The sequence below is a fragment of the Lagopus leucura genome, unplaced genomic scaffold (assembly GCF_019238085.1).
Source record: "Lagopus leucura isolate 7727_CA_CO unplaced genomic scaffold, USGS_WTPT01 Super-Scaffold_100024, whole genome shotgun sequence".
Taxonomy (NCBI): Eukaryota; Metazoa; Chordata; class Aves; order Galliformes; family Phasianidae; genus Lagopus; species Lagopus leucura.
Window position 1 is genome coordinate 5787211 of NW_024962276.1, and position 16477 is coordinate 5803687.

The 16477-nt window shown below is 61.2% G+C and overlaps 2 protein-coding genes across 3 annotated transcripts in view; one reads left to right on the forward strand and one right to left on the reverse strand.

The window, feature by feature from the left end:
- Positions 1 to 1573: 1573 nt before the first annotated feature.
- SEZ6 (seizure related 6 homolog) lies at positions 1574 to 13048 on the reverse strand. Its single transcript, XM_042879774.1, has 16 exons — positions 12979 to 13048; positions 6179 to 6727; positions 5976 to 6109; positions 5189 to 5381; positions 4718 to 4903; positions 4484 to 4652; positions 3915 to 4081; positions 3640 to 3834; positions 3255 to 3393; positions 2977 to 3173; positions 2715 to 2909; positions 2441 to 2632; positions 2165 to 2362; positions 2041 to 2079; positions 1819 to 1939; positions 1574 to 1742 (listed from the first exon to the last, which is right to left on the reverse strand). Exons 1-16 carry the CDS (start codon positions 13046 to 13048, stop codon positions 1574 to 1576), a joined length of 2913 nt encoding a protein of 970 aa, XP_042735708.1.
- A 2319-nt stretch (positions 13049 to 15367) lies between these two features.
- The window catches only part of PIPOX (pipecolic acid and sarcosine oxidase), a 3305-nt gene continuing 2195 nt past the window's right edge, over positions 15368 to 16477 (forward strand). For both annotated transcript variants that reach the window (XM_042880017.1, XM_042880018.1), the window contains exons 1-2: positions 15368 to 15514; positions 16069 to 16217. In XM_042880017.1, the coding sequence (XP_042735951.1) occupies positions 15377 to 15514; positions 16069 to 16217 (287 nt within the window). In that variant the 5' untranslated portion in view covers positions 15368 to 15376. The remainder of the gene's footprint in view (positions 15515 to 16068; positions 16218 to 16477) is intronic.

Genomic DNA, 16477 nt, shown 5'->3' on the forward strand with positions numbered 1-16477 from the left:
GACCGTCACGTTCCGGGGTGGGGTGAGAGAGAGCGCGGCGTGGTGACGTCATGACGCACGGCGGGGCGGAGCGCATGGCGCGCCGGCAGAGGGCGCGCTGCGTTTGGCGCGCCGGAGCGGGCTTCTCAGCTCCGGGCCCCGTCCCCCCTTAAAGCTACAGTGCACCCCGAAAGCGGGGAGGGAGGGGGTGTACCCCGAGTGCAGGGGGTCACCTCTACCGCAAATCCCCGGGAATCCCGGTGTCAATCACCCGCACCCCTCACTCATCAACGTGCCACGTTTTCTTCTAAAACACCATTTTGTTTTTAATTAATGAAACAACCAAAAGATGGGCGAAGGGGCAGGGGCTCCTCTCCAAAACAGGGTACGCGCGGCTGGGAAACGGGACCGTATATTACATCGGCCTTGGGCAGAACTCCCAGCCCCAGGCCTGACCTGGTCCCGGGGCGGGGGGGTGGGGACACAGCCGAGCTCAGTGCCCCACCTGCCTACCCCGTCACCGCGGGGCTGGGGGTCCGGATTCGGCCCTCGTGGGATGCTGGGACGTGCAGGGCCGGGGCGCACCTCGGGGAGGGGGAAGCGAGCAGGTGCTGGGGGGGGCAGCGGGGGGACGCGGCATGCTTGGGGTTTCGGGGGTGGCTCTGGGAGACGTCGGGGTGCTAGGAGTGGGTGAAGGGTGAGGGCACCCCGAGGTTTCCTTAGCCCCCCCCCCTCCAGGGCACCCCATTGCCCCCCATCCCGCGACCTGGCCCCTGTCCCCAGCATCGTCAGGCTGCAGCCCCGGGTGCTCCTCACTGCGCCTGCACCATCCAGGGCTCGCTCCTCCATCGCTGGGGCCGGGGGGGATGGAACTGCTGCTCCGGGGAGGAGGGTCAGGATGTGGCCCTGCTGGTTCAGCGTCCCGTGCCCACCCAGAGCAGGGATCAGGGGCAGTGGGGCTGGGGGAGACCCCACGGGGGTCCGGGCGGGTTGGGGTGTGTGTGGGGTGGCTCCCGCTTGAGTCTCCTTGCGAGAGGTGAGCCTGGCACCGTGGCGAGGGCCGGCAGGCATGAGCATCCTGGGAGGGGTCTGCTGCACCCTCGCCTAGATGGACACCTCATATTCCCTCGTTTCCTGCAAAGAAAACAGACTGCGAGGGGTTGGACACTCACTGGTGCTGTGCTTTGCCTCCCCCCCTCCATCCTTGGGGACCCAGGGGGCACATCCCATGGACAGCCACAGGGTTCAACATCCCATCCCATACGTGCCCCCAGGTGAACGACCCATCCCATGCGTGGTCATCAGATGGAGGTCCCATGCATGTGTGCGCAGCCTCTGGGAATCACATTCCTTCTCTGCATGTCTGTGTGACCTGTGTCCTATCCCCTGGATGGCCTCAGGGATGCACATCCCATACATGCTCCCTGAGATGTATGTCCTGTCCCGTATATGCATAGGCTCTTGAATGAATGTCCCACCCACTGTACAGCCCGTGGCACACATAGCCCAAGCATGACACTTAGTGTGTACATCCCACCCCACATATGGTCCCCATGGTGTACATCCCATCCTTTCCATAGTCCTGGGGTGCACATCACATTTTACCCCTGGTCCCCAGGGCGCACACCCCTGCTGGTAGGGCGTGGGGGCCAGTGCTTACTCCTGTCTCATAGGTGGGGTTGTCAAAAGCCGACTCCACGGTGATGTGATCATAGGGGTGGGATCCGGAAAGGGGCAGCTGTAGGGCTGGCTTCCCCTGCAGCCTATAGGAGGAGATGGAGATGGAGTTGGGCAGGTGGCAGTGGGGCTGGGGATCCAAGGGGAGCAGCAGGCACTCACTTGGAGAAGTAAAGGTAAACGCCTCCGATGAGCAGGGCCACTACCAGCATGGGCAGGAAGATGGCGATGGCCACATTGGTGCCCTCCAGTGCTGTCCCCGAGGGCACAGCTTTGGCCACAGCTGCGTGGGAGAGTGGGGGCTCAATGAGGGCACCCAGTGCTTGCTTCACCTTGGGTGCCCGTTGCACCCCAGCACCCAAGGGTGCCCCGAAGCTCCCTTACCATCCAGGTTGCGATTGCTGTAAAACTCATCATAGGAGGCTAAAATGGGCAGAAACAACCCAACATCAGTGAGAAGCAAGGGGGGAGAACGGAGTCATATAGAAGGGCGGAGGGTTTTGCTTACCCGCCTTGCAGATGGGAGGTGAGCCACTCCAGTGTGAGGGATGCCCGGGCAGGCAGCGCAGATTGCCCTCACCCAGCAGCGCCCGCCCAGCAGTGCAGGAGAAGCGCAGAGTGCTGCCTGCCGGGTACAGCCGCCGCTCGGGGCTCTGCCGCCCGCCCGCGGGCACACCGGGGTTGTGGCATGGCTCATATGCCTCCGCTGTGGGCAATGGCATTGTGTCAGCACCCACTGGGTGCCGCCAGCCACGGAGGTGTGCACTCGGGATGCCCGACTCACGGATGCATTTGGGCAGGCGGTCGCTCCACTTGGGTCCCCCCGACGCGCGGTCGTGGCAGGTGAGGAGCCCGGCGCCTGCCAGCACGTAGCCCTTATCGCAGACGAAGCGCACGGTGGACCCCACCGGGAATTTGGGGCTGGAGACCACCCTGCGGCTGTGCTCGGCGTCCCCAGGGTCCCGGCAGGTGGTGACTGTGGGTTGTAGGGACAGGCGGTGACAGTGAGGGTGGGATGGGGTGGCAGGAGGGAACGTGGGATGTGTCACCCTGCTCACCCCGCTCGCAGGATGGCAGGTCGCCGCTCCACGTCAGGTCCCAGTGGCACATGAGCAGGTCGGCACCGGCCAGCTCGAAGCCGGGGTAGCAGTGGAAGGTGACGACGGTGCCGTGCAGCAGCTCAGGCTGCGAGGCGGTCTTCCAGCCATTGGCGATGTCAGGCAGCTCAGGGCACGTGTCATTGCGGGGCACCTCTGTGGGGACAGCAGGGGGTGAGCAGACCATGGGAATGACAGCACCCATCCCCACCGTGGGGCTCACCAGAGAAGTGGATGACAAAGCCCTGCCGATAGGCAAAGACGCCGGAGCCGGGGTCAGATTGGAACTGGATGGTGACATCGGCGCTGGAGGCAAAGAGCTTGAAGCGGCCGCGGGCACCCGTGTACTGACCCAGGATGCGTGCTGTCAGGTCATCCCCGTCATAGAAGGTGAGGATGTCCCCTGCGCCCAGCCGCAGCCTGCAGCATGTGGAGAACAAGGGTGGGGAATAAAAGGGTGTCCCCCCCCCGGTGGCCCATGTCCCACAGACCCTCACTCACACACGGATGTCCAGCATGACACGCTTGTCCTCCTCCACGTGCAGCCCCCAGATGCAGTCCTGGCCTTTGCCGTATGCCTCCGGCCAGTTGGGCGACAGCACCACGCCGGCCGTGTCCATCAGCTCCCCACTGCACACCGCTGCAGGCACACACCATAGCACCCACCATGGCGAGCCACCACCATGGCACCCACCATAGCATCCTGGATCCAGTACCCCCCACGACCCGCTTGGCATCCCAAATCTAGCACCCACCACCGCCTCTGGATCCCATGGTGGTCCTACCCCCATGCAACGTGGCATGCTGGCTCCACCAGCCATGGTGCCCAACCCCAGCTCCAGTCCCTCAGCTCCACCACCCACATCCCCCCACCTCTGGTGCCCACCGCGGCATGCCGGCTCCGTCTCGTTCCACTGTGGGTCACTGGGGTCAACGCACTCGATGATGGTGGAGCCTTGCTCCAGCGTGTAGCCAGGGTGACAGCTGAACTCCACCGTGGTGCCCACAGGGTACCGTGGGTCGCTGGTTGTGAAGTTCCCATACTTGACGTAAGGCTCATAGCAGTGCCCCTGCTCGAAGGCTGTGGGCACAAGTGCTGAGGTCTGTGGGGGCCAAGGGTACATGGCAATGCCGGGTGTCCCCAGTGCCCATGCCTCGTACCCTCATAGCGCAGTGCCATGCCTGCAGCAGCCCCGCTGCTGTCGGTGGTGAGCTCCACAAAGAAGTGGCGTCCAGTGCTGAGCAGCCCTTCGATGGGCAGATACTCCACCTCATAGGAGTCATACACCGGAGGTGCCTCCACGTTGTTCCCGTTGCGGATGATGAGCCTGCCCAGATGCAGCAGGCTCAGGATTCTGCCATGGCCAACAGCAACGAACCTTGTGCATGGCCAATGACACTCATCCCGAGGCATGGCCATAGTGCCCATCCTCATTTATGGCAAGCAACACTTTTGGACATGGCCAACTGTGCCCACCATCGGGCCTGGTCAGTGGCATCCATCCTTCAGCACTGCCAACCACACAGTGGTCCCAGCCATGGCCAACAGCACCCATCCTTGGGCATGGCCAATGGTCCCCCTCCCCAGGCAAAGACAAGAGAACCCATTCTTGAGTGTGGCCAACAGCACCCACCCTTGAACACGGCTAACACATTCCATCCCCATACATGGTGCAGAGCTGTCCCAGGGTGCCCCCGCTCTCCTATTCCCATGCTGTGTTGACCCAAACCTGTCATCATCCTCTGCCAGTGAGACCTTCTCAAAGTGGAGGTGCAGGCGGTGTCCTGCGGGAGCCTCCAGCAGCCAGTGGCAGGTCAAGTTGTTGCTGTAGTTCCCAGGGAAGCCCGGGGAGATGACACGTCCCACGGTGGCATTACGGATGGCCCCACCGCACGCCGCTGCGGGACAGGGATTGTCAGCGGGTACCCAGGTGACACCGGCCACATCCCCATGCAGAGCTCACCCATGCACTGAGGTTCGCGGGCGCTCCAGAAGGGCCGGGTGGCATTGCGGCAGGTGAGCAGGTGGGCACCCTGCAGCTGGTAGCCTGTGGTGCAGCGGAACCGGGCGTCCCCACCGGGGTGCAGGCTGCTGACCGAGACGTCACCGAAGGCAGGCCGTGCCGGGAAGGGGCAGCTCAACAGGTAGGCTGAGGATGAGTGGAAATGTCATGGAGCCAGACAGACCCATCTGTAATACCCCGTTGAGGGGGTCCCGCACCAAACACCCTAAATCCCAGCCCCTGCATGTTGTTGATGTTGGGGATGCTCAGTGAGACAAGCATTGCTCACGCTGATCCACACTGCTGGTTGATGCCCACTTACCTTGGCATCTCTATGCTGCAAAATGGTGTCATGCGGGAAGGGCACACCGTGGGGACAGGGGACCCCAAAGGGATGGGACCATCCCAGATGGTGGCAGCAGCTCCCCGTACCTTGGTACTGGAAGCGGTAGGATCCGGGGCTGGTGGGTCGGGGGCTCTGGAAGCGCAGGGTGAGCATGTTGGCAGGGCTGCGGATGACCTGGCCCCGTAGCAGGAAGGACTCGTTGGCCAACACCGCCGGCTCCAGACCCCCTGTGCTCTCCACCGTCAGCGTCTCCCCGTCTGCCAGGCTGATGTTCTGCACCTTTGGGGACGGTGAGGTGTCACCACGCTGCAGGATTTCCCGCAGTCAATAGCGCGCTGGAGCTTGTCGGCGCGAGGCAGCGCCTTTCAAACACGCTTAACATGGCCATAAATCTCTCCGTGGCATGGAGAGCAGCACAGCCCCGCGGCACGGCTGGGCCCATGGCAGCCCGGCGCGTGCTCCAGCGCTCCAGAGCAATTTGCTGTTAATGATGTTAATTAAGCAGTGCTGTGCGGTGATGAACGGCGGCACCAGTGAGTGCTGCTCTGCGAGCTGGGGCTGAGCACAGAGCAAGCAGCAGCCTTGTGCCAATGCATTCTGCTCACTGTCAGCTATTGGTGATACCAGATTGGGTGAATGCTGTCGTTAATTAAATCCTATATTGCTGCTTCATCAGCAGGTGCCGATCGCAGCAGCCAGAGGCCGATGGGTGGTGTATCCAATTCATGCATCCACGTCTCTTCTCCATAATCCAAGGGTGAGAGATGCCGTAAGCTGGCTCACATTGGCTCATGGCACAAAGGTGAAGACAAGGAGAGGGACAGGACCCAAAGCTATGCATGTGGGACTCGTGCCTGCCCCGCAACATCTCACCTTGATCTCCACACCATAGCCAGGGTAGACGGAGATGGTGTAGGTGCAGTCCATGCTGCTGTCATACGGGGCACTGGCTGGCTCTGGGGACACCAGCCAGCCCTCGGGACCCGCCAGCGTCCGGTTGCATGGTGCTGGTGACAAGGAGACCCCTGTGTTAGCCCCACATATACCTGAACCCCCATCTCCCTCCCCGTGCTCACCTGGTCCCTGCAGCGTGGTGACGGTGGTGGTGGTGATGGTGGAGGTAGTGGTGGTCCCCTCCTCATCCCCAGAGACCCCAGTGACCCCCAAGGTTGGCACCCGGCTGGGGGCTGCAGAGCTTGATCCTGACCCCCCAGTAGGGGGCTGTGAAGGGTCAGTACCTGGCGCGACCCCCCAGGGCTCCCCCCACGGCCCCGAGCGCCCAGCTGGTGTGGTCAGTGGGGCGGTGGGGAAGGCAACCCTGGGCAAAGCAGGAGCACGTGGTAGGATGTGGGGGGCTGGGTGTCCAGGGTCCGGCCTCAAGGCATCGTCAGGCAGCACAGGGCCAGGCTGGCCAGGTGGGAAGGGCGCCTGGGCCAGGTAGTCCTTCTTCAGGAAGGCCTCGTGCAGCAGGTCCTCCAGCAGCGGGTGGTGGTTGAGCAGCTTCAGAGTGGGTGCTGTGCTGACAAAGTGCGCCTCGGCCTCGTGCTCAGCTGGTGTGGGGAGGGCTGTGGGGTCTCCTTCAGCCTCAGCACTCTCACCTGTCTTCCTCTCCAGCCCATTGAAGCCTGGGAAGGGAGAGAGTTGGGTGTAATGAGGAGCAGTGCTGCACCCTCATGCATCAGTGTTGCACTGTAGAGCGATGCTTCATTGTCATCCAATGCTGCATCACAGACTGATGCTCCATCATGAACCATTTCATCACGGACCAGTGCTGGACCCCAGGTTGATGCTGCACTGGGCACTGGCACTGGACTGGGGATCCTGGTGCTGTGCCACAGACCTCTGCTATACCATGGGCTGCGCTTCATCGTGGATTGATGCAAAACCACAAACGCATGCAACACCACGGACTCATGCTTCACCCTGTAGCAATTCTTCATGGCCCAATGCTGCACCATGCATTGATGCAACACTAAGGACCCGTGCTGCACCACTGGCTGATGCTTCATCATGGACCAATTCTTCATCACAGATCGAAGCTGCTCCGGGCACTGGGGCCCAGCATTTCACCATGGGGCTATGTGCTACCCTGAGCATTATCACATCCCTGCGGGTCGATGGTGCACACAGGGCTGATGCTGCACCACCCAGGGCAGCCGTGTCGCCGGGTCCCACTGGCCATGGTGCCAGGAGAGGAGCCATGCCGTGCCATGCCATGGAGAGTAGAGCTGCAGTGGAGAGCTGTCAATAAAGCTGATTGCTTTATTGAGGACACGTTCCTGGGTAAACAGGGACAGAGCATGGACGGCAAACAGGCGCATCGACCGCATGCAGCGGGGCTCCGCCACACCTCAGCGCAGCACACCCCTCACCAGAGAAGCCCGGGCAATTAAGCATGGCTAATTAACTCACATCTGCACCAGAGCTCACATTAAGGTGTACCCACTCCTCCCGTGACACGCAGCATCCTGACGCCTTGCCCAACGTCTCGCCATGCGGTGCCGCGCACCGGCACTGATGACACGATACTGCCAATTACCGGGTAATTACACCGAGCCGTAGCAGGGCAGGCCCCGCGAAGATTAATTACTCTGTGACTGCCACTTTTAAGGGACTATTAAGAGACATTATCCCTGGAGAGTGGTGTGCGAGGAGCCACCAGGTGCAGCCATCATCCTGTCCCCCGTGCCACCACTGTCACCCCTCTGCACGCACACCGGCTCCAAAAGGGTAACCTGCCCCCCAGCACCACCAGAATTATTTCCTAATAGGATCCATTTATTAGAACATAAAAGTTAATGAGTTTATACTGAAGGGCGCCAAAATCTCTTTCAGGCTTTAATGGCAGATTAGAGCTCCAGGCCTCGTCCTGTGCTGCATGAGAGCCACCACAGACACCCCACGCAGTGAGCGGAGACACTGGGGTCCATCACACCCCCATGGTACCACGGGATGCTCCAGGTACTACAGGATGCTCTGGGTACCCTGAGAATCTCAGGACTTGGGGTTTTGCTGACCCCTGGAGCACTCGGGGTTCTCGGGCCAAGTCAGCCTGTGCCCAGATGTTACCACCCATGCCTCTCAAGATTACAGCCTCCACGTCTGCGGATGTCTCTAAGCTGCTTATCTCCACCATGGCTGTGTCCCTCCCGGGTCCCTGAGCTGGTCAAGGGGCTGGTGACAGGGCACCCTGCTACCCAGGGGGCTGGCACTCAGGGAAGGGGGAGACGGGGCTGCTACACCCCGTGCTGTGCCTCCAGGGCTTGTTGACATGCGGGGCACGTGGCCGCGGCCGGGCCGGGGTCCTAATCCTTCACATCAGCTTTGCAGGAGTCTATTAACGGCAGCCACGAGCCGGAGAGATGCTGGAGACTAATCCGTCTGCGGCCCCCCCAGCAGAAATCAATCGCGGCTGGTGTCGCAAATAAATAAATAAGCAGCCACGCAGCCGCCTGGGGAGCGCGGATCGATGCGGGCGGCGAATAAAGCAATAACACAGCACCCAGCAAAGCAGCTGCGATGGAGCGAGCCGCCTGGCTGCCCCGGGTGTTGTCTTGTTCTGTGCCTCAGTTTCCCCATTCTGAAGATGGTGGAGTTGTTGTGGGCAGCCAGGACCAAGGGCAAGGGGCCACGGAAAGATTGTTTTCCAATTTAAAATCCAATCTGGCTTTGCCCCTGCGGCCGGGGCTGGCTGCTGCGATGAATGAGCTGTCAGGCAGCCGGCGCCATGCTCAGCGCCCTGTGGTCCCCAGCCACAATCCCATGGTCCCCTGTCATCATCCCATGGTCTCCAGTCATCCTGATGGGCACGATCATCGCCACCAGGCTGGGCAGAGACGTGCTGAGCTGCTGGCAGCTCCCACATCCATCGCCTGCCTCAGTGTCCCCGGGGATGTGGATACGGTCTGGGGACAGGGACACTCTTGGTGAGAGCATGGGGGCACAGACAGGCAGGGAACAGGGCTGGCACAAGGACGAATGCAGGCAGAACGCAGGTGGGTACCAAAGAAGCGTGTGCAGCAGGTGGGTGGGCGCAGGCAATACCACCCTGGTGGCCCACCACTGTTATCCCATCTCTGGAGAGGTGACAGACAGGGACAGGAGGGGACCCACAACGTGCTGCCCCAGAGACACCTCCGCCAAACGCATCCAGCAGCCCCAGCAGCTCGTGGCGTTAATATTCATGGCGGTACTCGCAGGGAAGCGTTTGACCTTGTATGTTTTGCCATTCTCCTTGAATGGAACAGTCATTTACCCGCTGACACGTGTCACATGTTGCCACAGTCGGTTCCCTGGAGCACCGCGGCCGGCTGACATCCCAACACACCACCAGCACGCGCGGGGATGCACCAAGCAAGGAGTCTGGGGGCAGAGAGGCATGGCACAGCCCCCTCCTCCCTTAGTGACCCCAAATTGCAGCCACCGATGGGTGGGGGCCGTGGGGAGCCGTGCACCTCACATCTTGGTGCCCCCGTGCTGCTCGCACTCCCCACGCCCCTGCCCCATGTAATCCCTCTTCCCCGCTCTCCCTGCGGAGCTAATGCATTTGTACAGCAATTTCCATGAGCAGCGGCGATGATAAATTGCATGTCTGCTGCTATTTCGGACCTGATCGCTGTCGCCGTGTGCACTGCCGGAGCCAGCCAGCCTTGCAGTGTTGCTGCCCCCCCTTCCCCACGCTCCCAGCACCCCAAAAAGGCCCCGCAGCCACATGCAGAGATCCCTGCAGCAGCCCCCAGTGCCACCCAGGGGGGCCGCCGCCATCCTGTCGGGTGTTCAGGGCTGCAAGAAATAGCACCAGGGTTTTGTATGGGCGATGGTTTGCTCCAGGAGCAGATTCCTCCCCCCTTCCCCCACTCCGTCTCCCCTTCTGCTGCCAGCAACAAGAATTGCAATCTGGTTGAGCAGAGCGCGAGCGCTGCTGGCTGGGCTCTGTGTTCAGCTGCTTAGCCGAGACAGCCTACCCTCAGCCCAACCCCAAGCCACAGCCCAACCCCAATCCTACAGGCACTGAGCCACTGGGCCACCAAACACACCCTGAGGTCTCCCATGCAACCTCACCCCCAAAAACACCCTTGCCCTCCCCCCCAAAAAACCCCACCCCACATGCCACCCAGAGCCCCATCACCACTATGTTTGTGTAGGGCCTACACTAATAGGACATCCACCCGGAGCTGATGCTATGGCCACCCCCAGGGGACCCCGGTGGGGACCAGCCGTTGCCCACCCAACCGGCACAGCTCCCACCTGCCATGATCAGATCTGGCATTTTGAGCACCTCTCTCCATTTTCACAGGGTCACAGCGGCGCTCTCGCGGCTGATTAATATTTGATCCCTTCAGCACAGCTCGTTACTGCATTTAAATTATATCTGTAATAACCCCCACCGGCACGGCGAGCGCGTGGGCTGCCTTCTGCGGGCTGCAGGCTGGACGTGTCCTCAACGCCAGCCAATGGGACCTCGTGGCACGTCCCATTGGGGGCCATGGCAGCAGGGAGTGGGGCCACCCCGTGTCCCTGGGGATGCTCTGTGATGGTGACACGGAACGGTGTCACTGCCCCGTCTCCAGCAGCAGCCGGAGGAAGGGAGGCTGCTGCCTGTTACTGGAGAGAATCCATTACCTCCCTGGTTATAGGCAGCTTTCAAAGGCAATCTTTCAATTGTGCGCATTTAAAGAATTGATTGGAAGCTAAATTATCCTCTCCTGCCGGATCCACTGGAGACACAACTGCATCCGCCTCCCAGGGCGACCATGTGCGGGGTTCCAGCCCACCCTGCAGCCCCACACCGACCCAGGGGGTCCTACAGCACCACAGGGGAGTCCCTCTGCTCCGTACCCAACCCCACTGCCCTTGCCGTGCCCTTGGTGACACCTTGGTTCCCACAGCAGAGCCCCAGAACGATTCCATCCCAACGCCAGCAGCCTTGGGCATGGCCTGTGGCCATGAGTTTTCTGAGTGAGTGGGGACGGCCCCACAGGGCACCCCTGCCCTGCTTAAGAGCATTATCCAGGTAATCCTGGCCTGGCGGCACGGCGGTGACGAACTCCTCTGAGGCACGCAGGGGATGGGCACGTGCTCAGTTAATTACTAAAGCAGATGCTTGCTTGCTTGCTTGTTTCCCTGGCCCCCTCCTTGAATGCAGAGCCCCAACTGCAGACCTGGTGGTCCCCAATGGGCACAGCACATCCTGCTGAGCGCGGATGGGGCAGTGGAGCTCATGGGGCAGTACCAGGAGCTGTGCACCCAGCCATACAATCTCCCTTTGCTCCTAAGACCTCAGACTGCAAGGAGCCATGCCCTGGAATTGCATTCCCTTGCTGCAGCGGCACCACGGAGCTGCACCAGGGGGTCAGAAAGGGGGGAGCAGAGCTGCACCAGAAGCCAGGGCATCCCACAGGTCACAACAAGGTAAGGGCTGGTGACAACACTGCCATTGCTCTGGAGTATCTCCAGTCCCCTGGCCTGGATCAGGAACCTAAGAGCACCATCCCCACATCACAGTGCCCTGTCCCCAACACAACACAACGCCATCATCGAGTCAAGGCCACACTGAGTGAGGAGGTGCTGCACTGAGGTTGGTGCCGGGCTGGGGTTGCACCTGGTGGGGATTTGGGATGGAGGCTGAGCCCCCTGCATAGCTTCTGGCCCTGGTACCATGCATGGGGTGGGCACAACCCAGCCCCAGGAAGAGCTCAGCACCTCTGGCATCCCTACCTCTAACACTCTAGGAAATACACATGCAGAGTTTAATTAACTTTATTGATATTCAGAAATTAGGGGACTGACTAGAGGTAATTGCTCATTAGAAATCATTAAACTGACACGGCAAGCAGCAGCCTCCCTCCGGGGAATCCCGCCCTGCCCAAAGCCCTACTCCCAGAGCAGATCCATCCCAAAGGAACCCAGGGATCTGGGGACACTGGCCCCCCCACCAGACCTACTGCCCCACAGTGGGGTGTGCCGCAGCACTGCCCCACTTTTTGCCACATGAGGGGGGGGTATGGGAGACGCTTTAAGGAAGACGGCGTTGCCATCAGCTCTGGTGGAAGAGTGAGCCGGGAATAGCAGTGGGCACAGGGCCACGGCGTCCTTTCCATCTCAGCTCGGCATCCAGATGGGGAGTTTATGTAACTCCCCGCACGGCTGCTCCCTGCAGCTCGGCTCAGCCTGCATCCCATCACCCCGCTTCCCAGCAGGGACGGACCCCTGCATGCTCCCCACCCATCACACTGCACGACCATGGCAAACCCAAGCCCTCCAAGCCGGGTCACCACTGCTGCTTTTTGGGGACAAGGCATCAAGGCTTCCCATAACACACACCGCGTTGAGTCAAGAGGATGCGGGTGTTGGCTGCCCTCCTTGGGAAGAGCCAACGCTCGCCCTTCCCTACATCACTCCAAAATCAGAGGCTTCAGCACAAGCAGCGCAAAGCCCTACACACAAACACCCCCAACCCCACTGCGGGGTCTACATGGAGAGAGTGGATCCCAGTGGGGTGCAGCCTGAAGGGGTTTGGGGGTTCAGACGTCGAGCGGTGCCCCCGGTAGGGCCCCCCCCATCCCGGTAACACTGCGGGGGAAGCTCTCAGCAGAGCTCACTGGGGGCGGCGTTGCGCCAACGGGGCTGCAAAGCTCTGCGCGCCCCCGCGCCACCGGGGAACGGGCGTGGGAAGGGGGGGGGAGGAATTACTGCTGCCCGGTGCGGGGGGGCAGAAAGGGGATTTTGAGGCGGGGGGACAACGGCAGGTGGGTGAGCGCAAGTTGGCAAAGTTTGGCCGAGAAAGGGTGGCGGGGGGAAGGCGAAAGGAGGAGGGGGGGTCCCCGGGTTGGGGTGTAGAGGTGTGGGTGTTGGGGGGGGGGGGGGTCTCGCTTACCGTGCGCGGGGGCGCGGAGCAGCGCGGCGAGCAGCGGCAGCAGCAGGGCGGGAGGCGGCGCGGAGCCCATGGCCGGCGGCGTTCAGCACCACGGACAGCTCCGCGCTGCGGGCACGGCCGCGCCGTAACGCTCCGAGTGCGGCGCCCGCCAATCCCGGGGCCGCGCGGCGGCGGCGGGGGGGGGGAGAAAGGGGGGCTCCTCCCTGCCCACCCCCACCCCCTCCTCCGCTCCCACCCCTCCTCCCCGCCCGCCGTAACGCTCCTAGTGCTGCGCGCGCAAATCCTGCCGGCTGGCGAATGGGGGGCTCCTCCCTGCACTTCTCCCCCCCCCCAGCCCTGCCCAGCGCCGTAATGCTGCAAGTGCGGCGCGTGAAAATCTTGAGAGGTGAAGGACTGGGGAGGGGACGCAACCCATACAGCCCTCTCCAAAATCCCAGTGACCCCCGTGGGTGGAAGCCTGAAACGTATCCCCCCAGCTGCCCTTCACCATCACTAAGTAGCCCCAGTTAAGGCTGGGCTCGTCATACCAAGCAAAGGAACCTGGCTCAGGGCACAGCCCCCATCCCATCCATTCCTTATGAGCAGCAGTCACATCCTGCACCCCCACATCCCTCCCTAGAATGTCAACAACCCCAATGTCTGTGGATCTCCAGAGTAGAAGCCTCAATGAAGCCCCTTCCCCCTGCTGCCCATCCCTTAATAGCCCCAGTTAGGGCTGGGCTCATCGTGCTTAAGCAGAGCACCTGGTTCAGGAGCAGCTCACTCATTCCCCCACCCCGCTCATCCATTCCCCGTGGGCAGGATCTCATCCCGCACCCCATCCCCATCGTTGCCCAGAGGGACTCATCCCTGCTGCAGGCAGATGGCGTTGGCACCAACAAGGAGCTGCCGGGCAGCTCTTGTGTGCGTTCAAAAATAATAAAGCTCAGCCTCATTGTCTCATCGCCCCCTCCTGCATGGCAGCCCAGATGGCCGCGCCTCTCCGTGCTGAGATGGGCAGGGGGCAAACACAACCCTTGGGCCATCATGGGGAGCTGATTGTGTGCACTGCATCCGGGAGAAAAACGCCCCTTCCATAGGGATCGGCAGCCGAGGGGCGGCAGGGGGGGGGGGGGATCCCTCTGTGGCCCCTCTTGTCCCGCTGCAATGCGGGTGGGAGCGATGAGCTTCCAGAGCTAAACCCAAAACTTTGATCCGCCGGTAGCTGCATAAATGTTTAATGCACCGCAGCCCCGCTCGGGCTCGGGAGATGTGCATTTTGAGGCCAAACTGATGTTTCTAATATTATGATATTCAAATAATTTTAATCTCCCCGACGCTTCCCCAGGCACGCACCTGGACTGCTAACGAAGGGCCGCCTTCAGCGCTGTTGGTTTTGAGACAAAGCAAACCGGCGCGTAGGGCCATGAAGGCCAACGAGGGCGAGCGCAGGTGGAAGGATCCCAGCACCCTACAGCTCCGTGGGCATCTCCACACTGCTCCTATTGGGGCATGCAGTCATTTAAGCACGGATGACCCAGCAGGAAGCACTCAGCCTTTGGGAAACGCCAGCATACAGCCAAGCACGCAATGGGTGCCTGACATCGATAGTCAGAGCCCGTCCCTGCGCTGCCCTGGGGGTGACCATCAGCACTGCGGGGGGTGGCCGTGCCGTGTGTCCCCAGGGGTGTCCTCAGATGTCCCCATGCCGCCCCGGAGCTGCGTCGGGGCTTTCCCGAAGCGCCATCCCATTAACGCGCCGTTCGTGGGAGAAGAGCTCAATTTTTCCCATTTAACATTTCATGGATAATTAATTATTCTTCATCTTCCCGGCGCAGAGCAGAAGCAGGTACTGCTGTTCAAAGGCTGGGCGCCGGCGGAAAAGCCAGCCGAAACCCCAGGAAATCAGAGCATTTATTCCTGGCATCAAAGCGAGGGCGGCGCACCGCGGTAATGGGGCCGCGCTGCGGTAATGGGGCCGTGCAGCCCCAGGCGCAGTGAGCACCGGGCGAGGGCTCACACCTCACGTCTCCATAAAGAATGGCATTCAGCACTTCCTAATCGTGACGATTAGTCGGTAAATAATGCCTTACACATCCTTCTATTCCAAATGAATTCCCCTCGTTAGCGGGCGCGCTGCACAGGGTGCCCATAGAAACCCGACAGCAACACACGTCCCCAAATCCCACCCCAAATCCACATGCTTCCCCAATCTCCCATCCCACGGGGCGGTGTGGGCACCCGGCCCTCAATCACCGCTATCTCCCAACAGGGAGAAAAAAAAAAAGGGAGATGGCAGCCAAATAGTTTATGGGCCGTAAATTACACTGGAGGGAAAAAAAAAACTGTTTCCCTGCGCTCGGGAGGACTCTGCCCTGTCCCTCCCCCTTGGCTCCACTCCCAGCTGCAGGAGGACAGGATGGGGACAGACATGGCTGCTCCGGGACAGCCCGGCTGCACTTCCTACGATGCCATCGTCATCGGGGCCGGCATCCAGGGCTCCTTTGCTGCGTACCACCTGGCCCAGCGTCGTAGGGACACACTGCTGCTGGAGCAGGTACTGATGTCCCCAACCTTGCCACCTCCCTGGCCCCAGTGCTGTGCCCCCAGCCCTGATGCAGCAGGACAGGGACCTGGCTGCCCTCTGCCCAGGCATCTGACACTCCATGGTGTTCCAGTGCCAGAACGCTGTGCCTTTTAGTGCCAGGACCCCTGTGTCCCCAGTCCCAGGGTTCAGGTGTACTCAGTGCCAACAGCCCAATGTTCCCAGTGCCAGGACCCCCATGTCCCCATTACCATGATCTTGTTATTGTCAGTGCCAGCATCCCAGTGTCACCAGTGCCCCAGTACCAACGCTCTACTGTCCCCAAAGCCAAAACCCTAGCGTCCCCATTGCCAACAGTCCAATATCCCCATTGCCAGTGGTCCAGGTGTCCCAATTTTCAACACCCTACTCTCCCCAATACCAGCACCCCACTGTCCCCAGTTCCAGAACCCCTACATCCCCAGAGCCAAAATCTTCCTGTCCCCAGTGCCAGGACCCCAAGACTTGCGGGGCTGGGTGACACCTGGAGGCTGCAGCCACCACCGCCATGTTCCCATGCCCCACAGTTCTTCCTGCCCCACTCACGGGGCAGCTCACACGGGCAGAGCCGCATCACACGCAGCGCGTACCCAGAGGAGCATTATGCCCACATGATGCCCCACAGCTTCCGCCTCTGGCAGCAGCTGGAGGACGAGGCAGGCATTCTGCTCTACAGGTGATGGGAACGGGGACCCCACACTGGGCACTGCCCCTTCCCTGGGAATGGGGCTGGGGCTGTGGGCAGGCAGCTGCGGTTATTTATGGGGCTCTTTAAGGGAAGAACCATTAAGGAAATAAGCGTGTAAACGATTCCTGCAGCGGGCTTGGGGCTAACGGGTCATCCATCAACCCCAGCATCGTCCAAGCACTGAGCCTCCGCTTCTCCAACCAAGGGGGTGGCATGAGAGGGGACATGGGAAATGGGATAGGGGATGT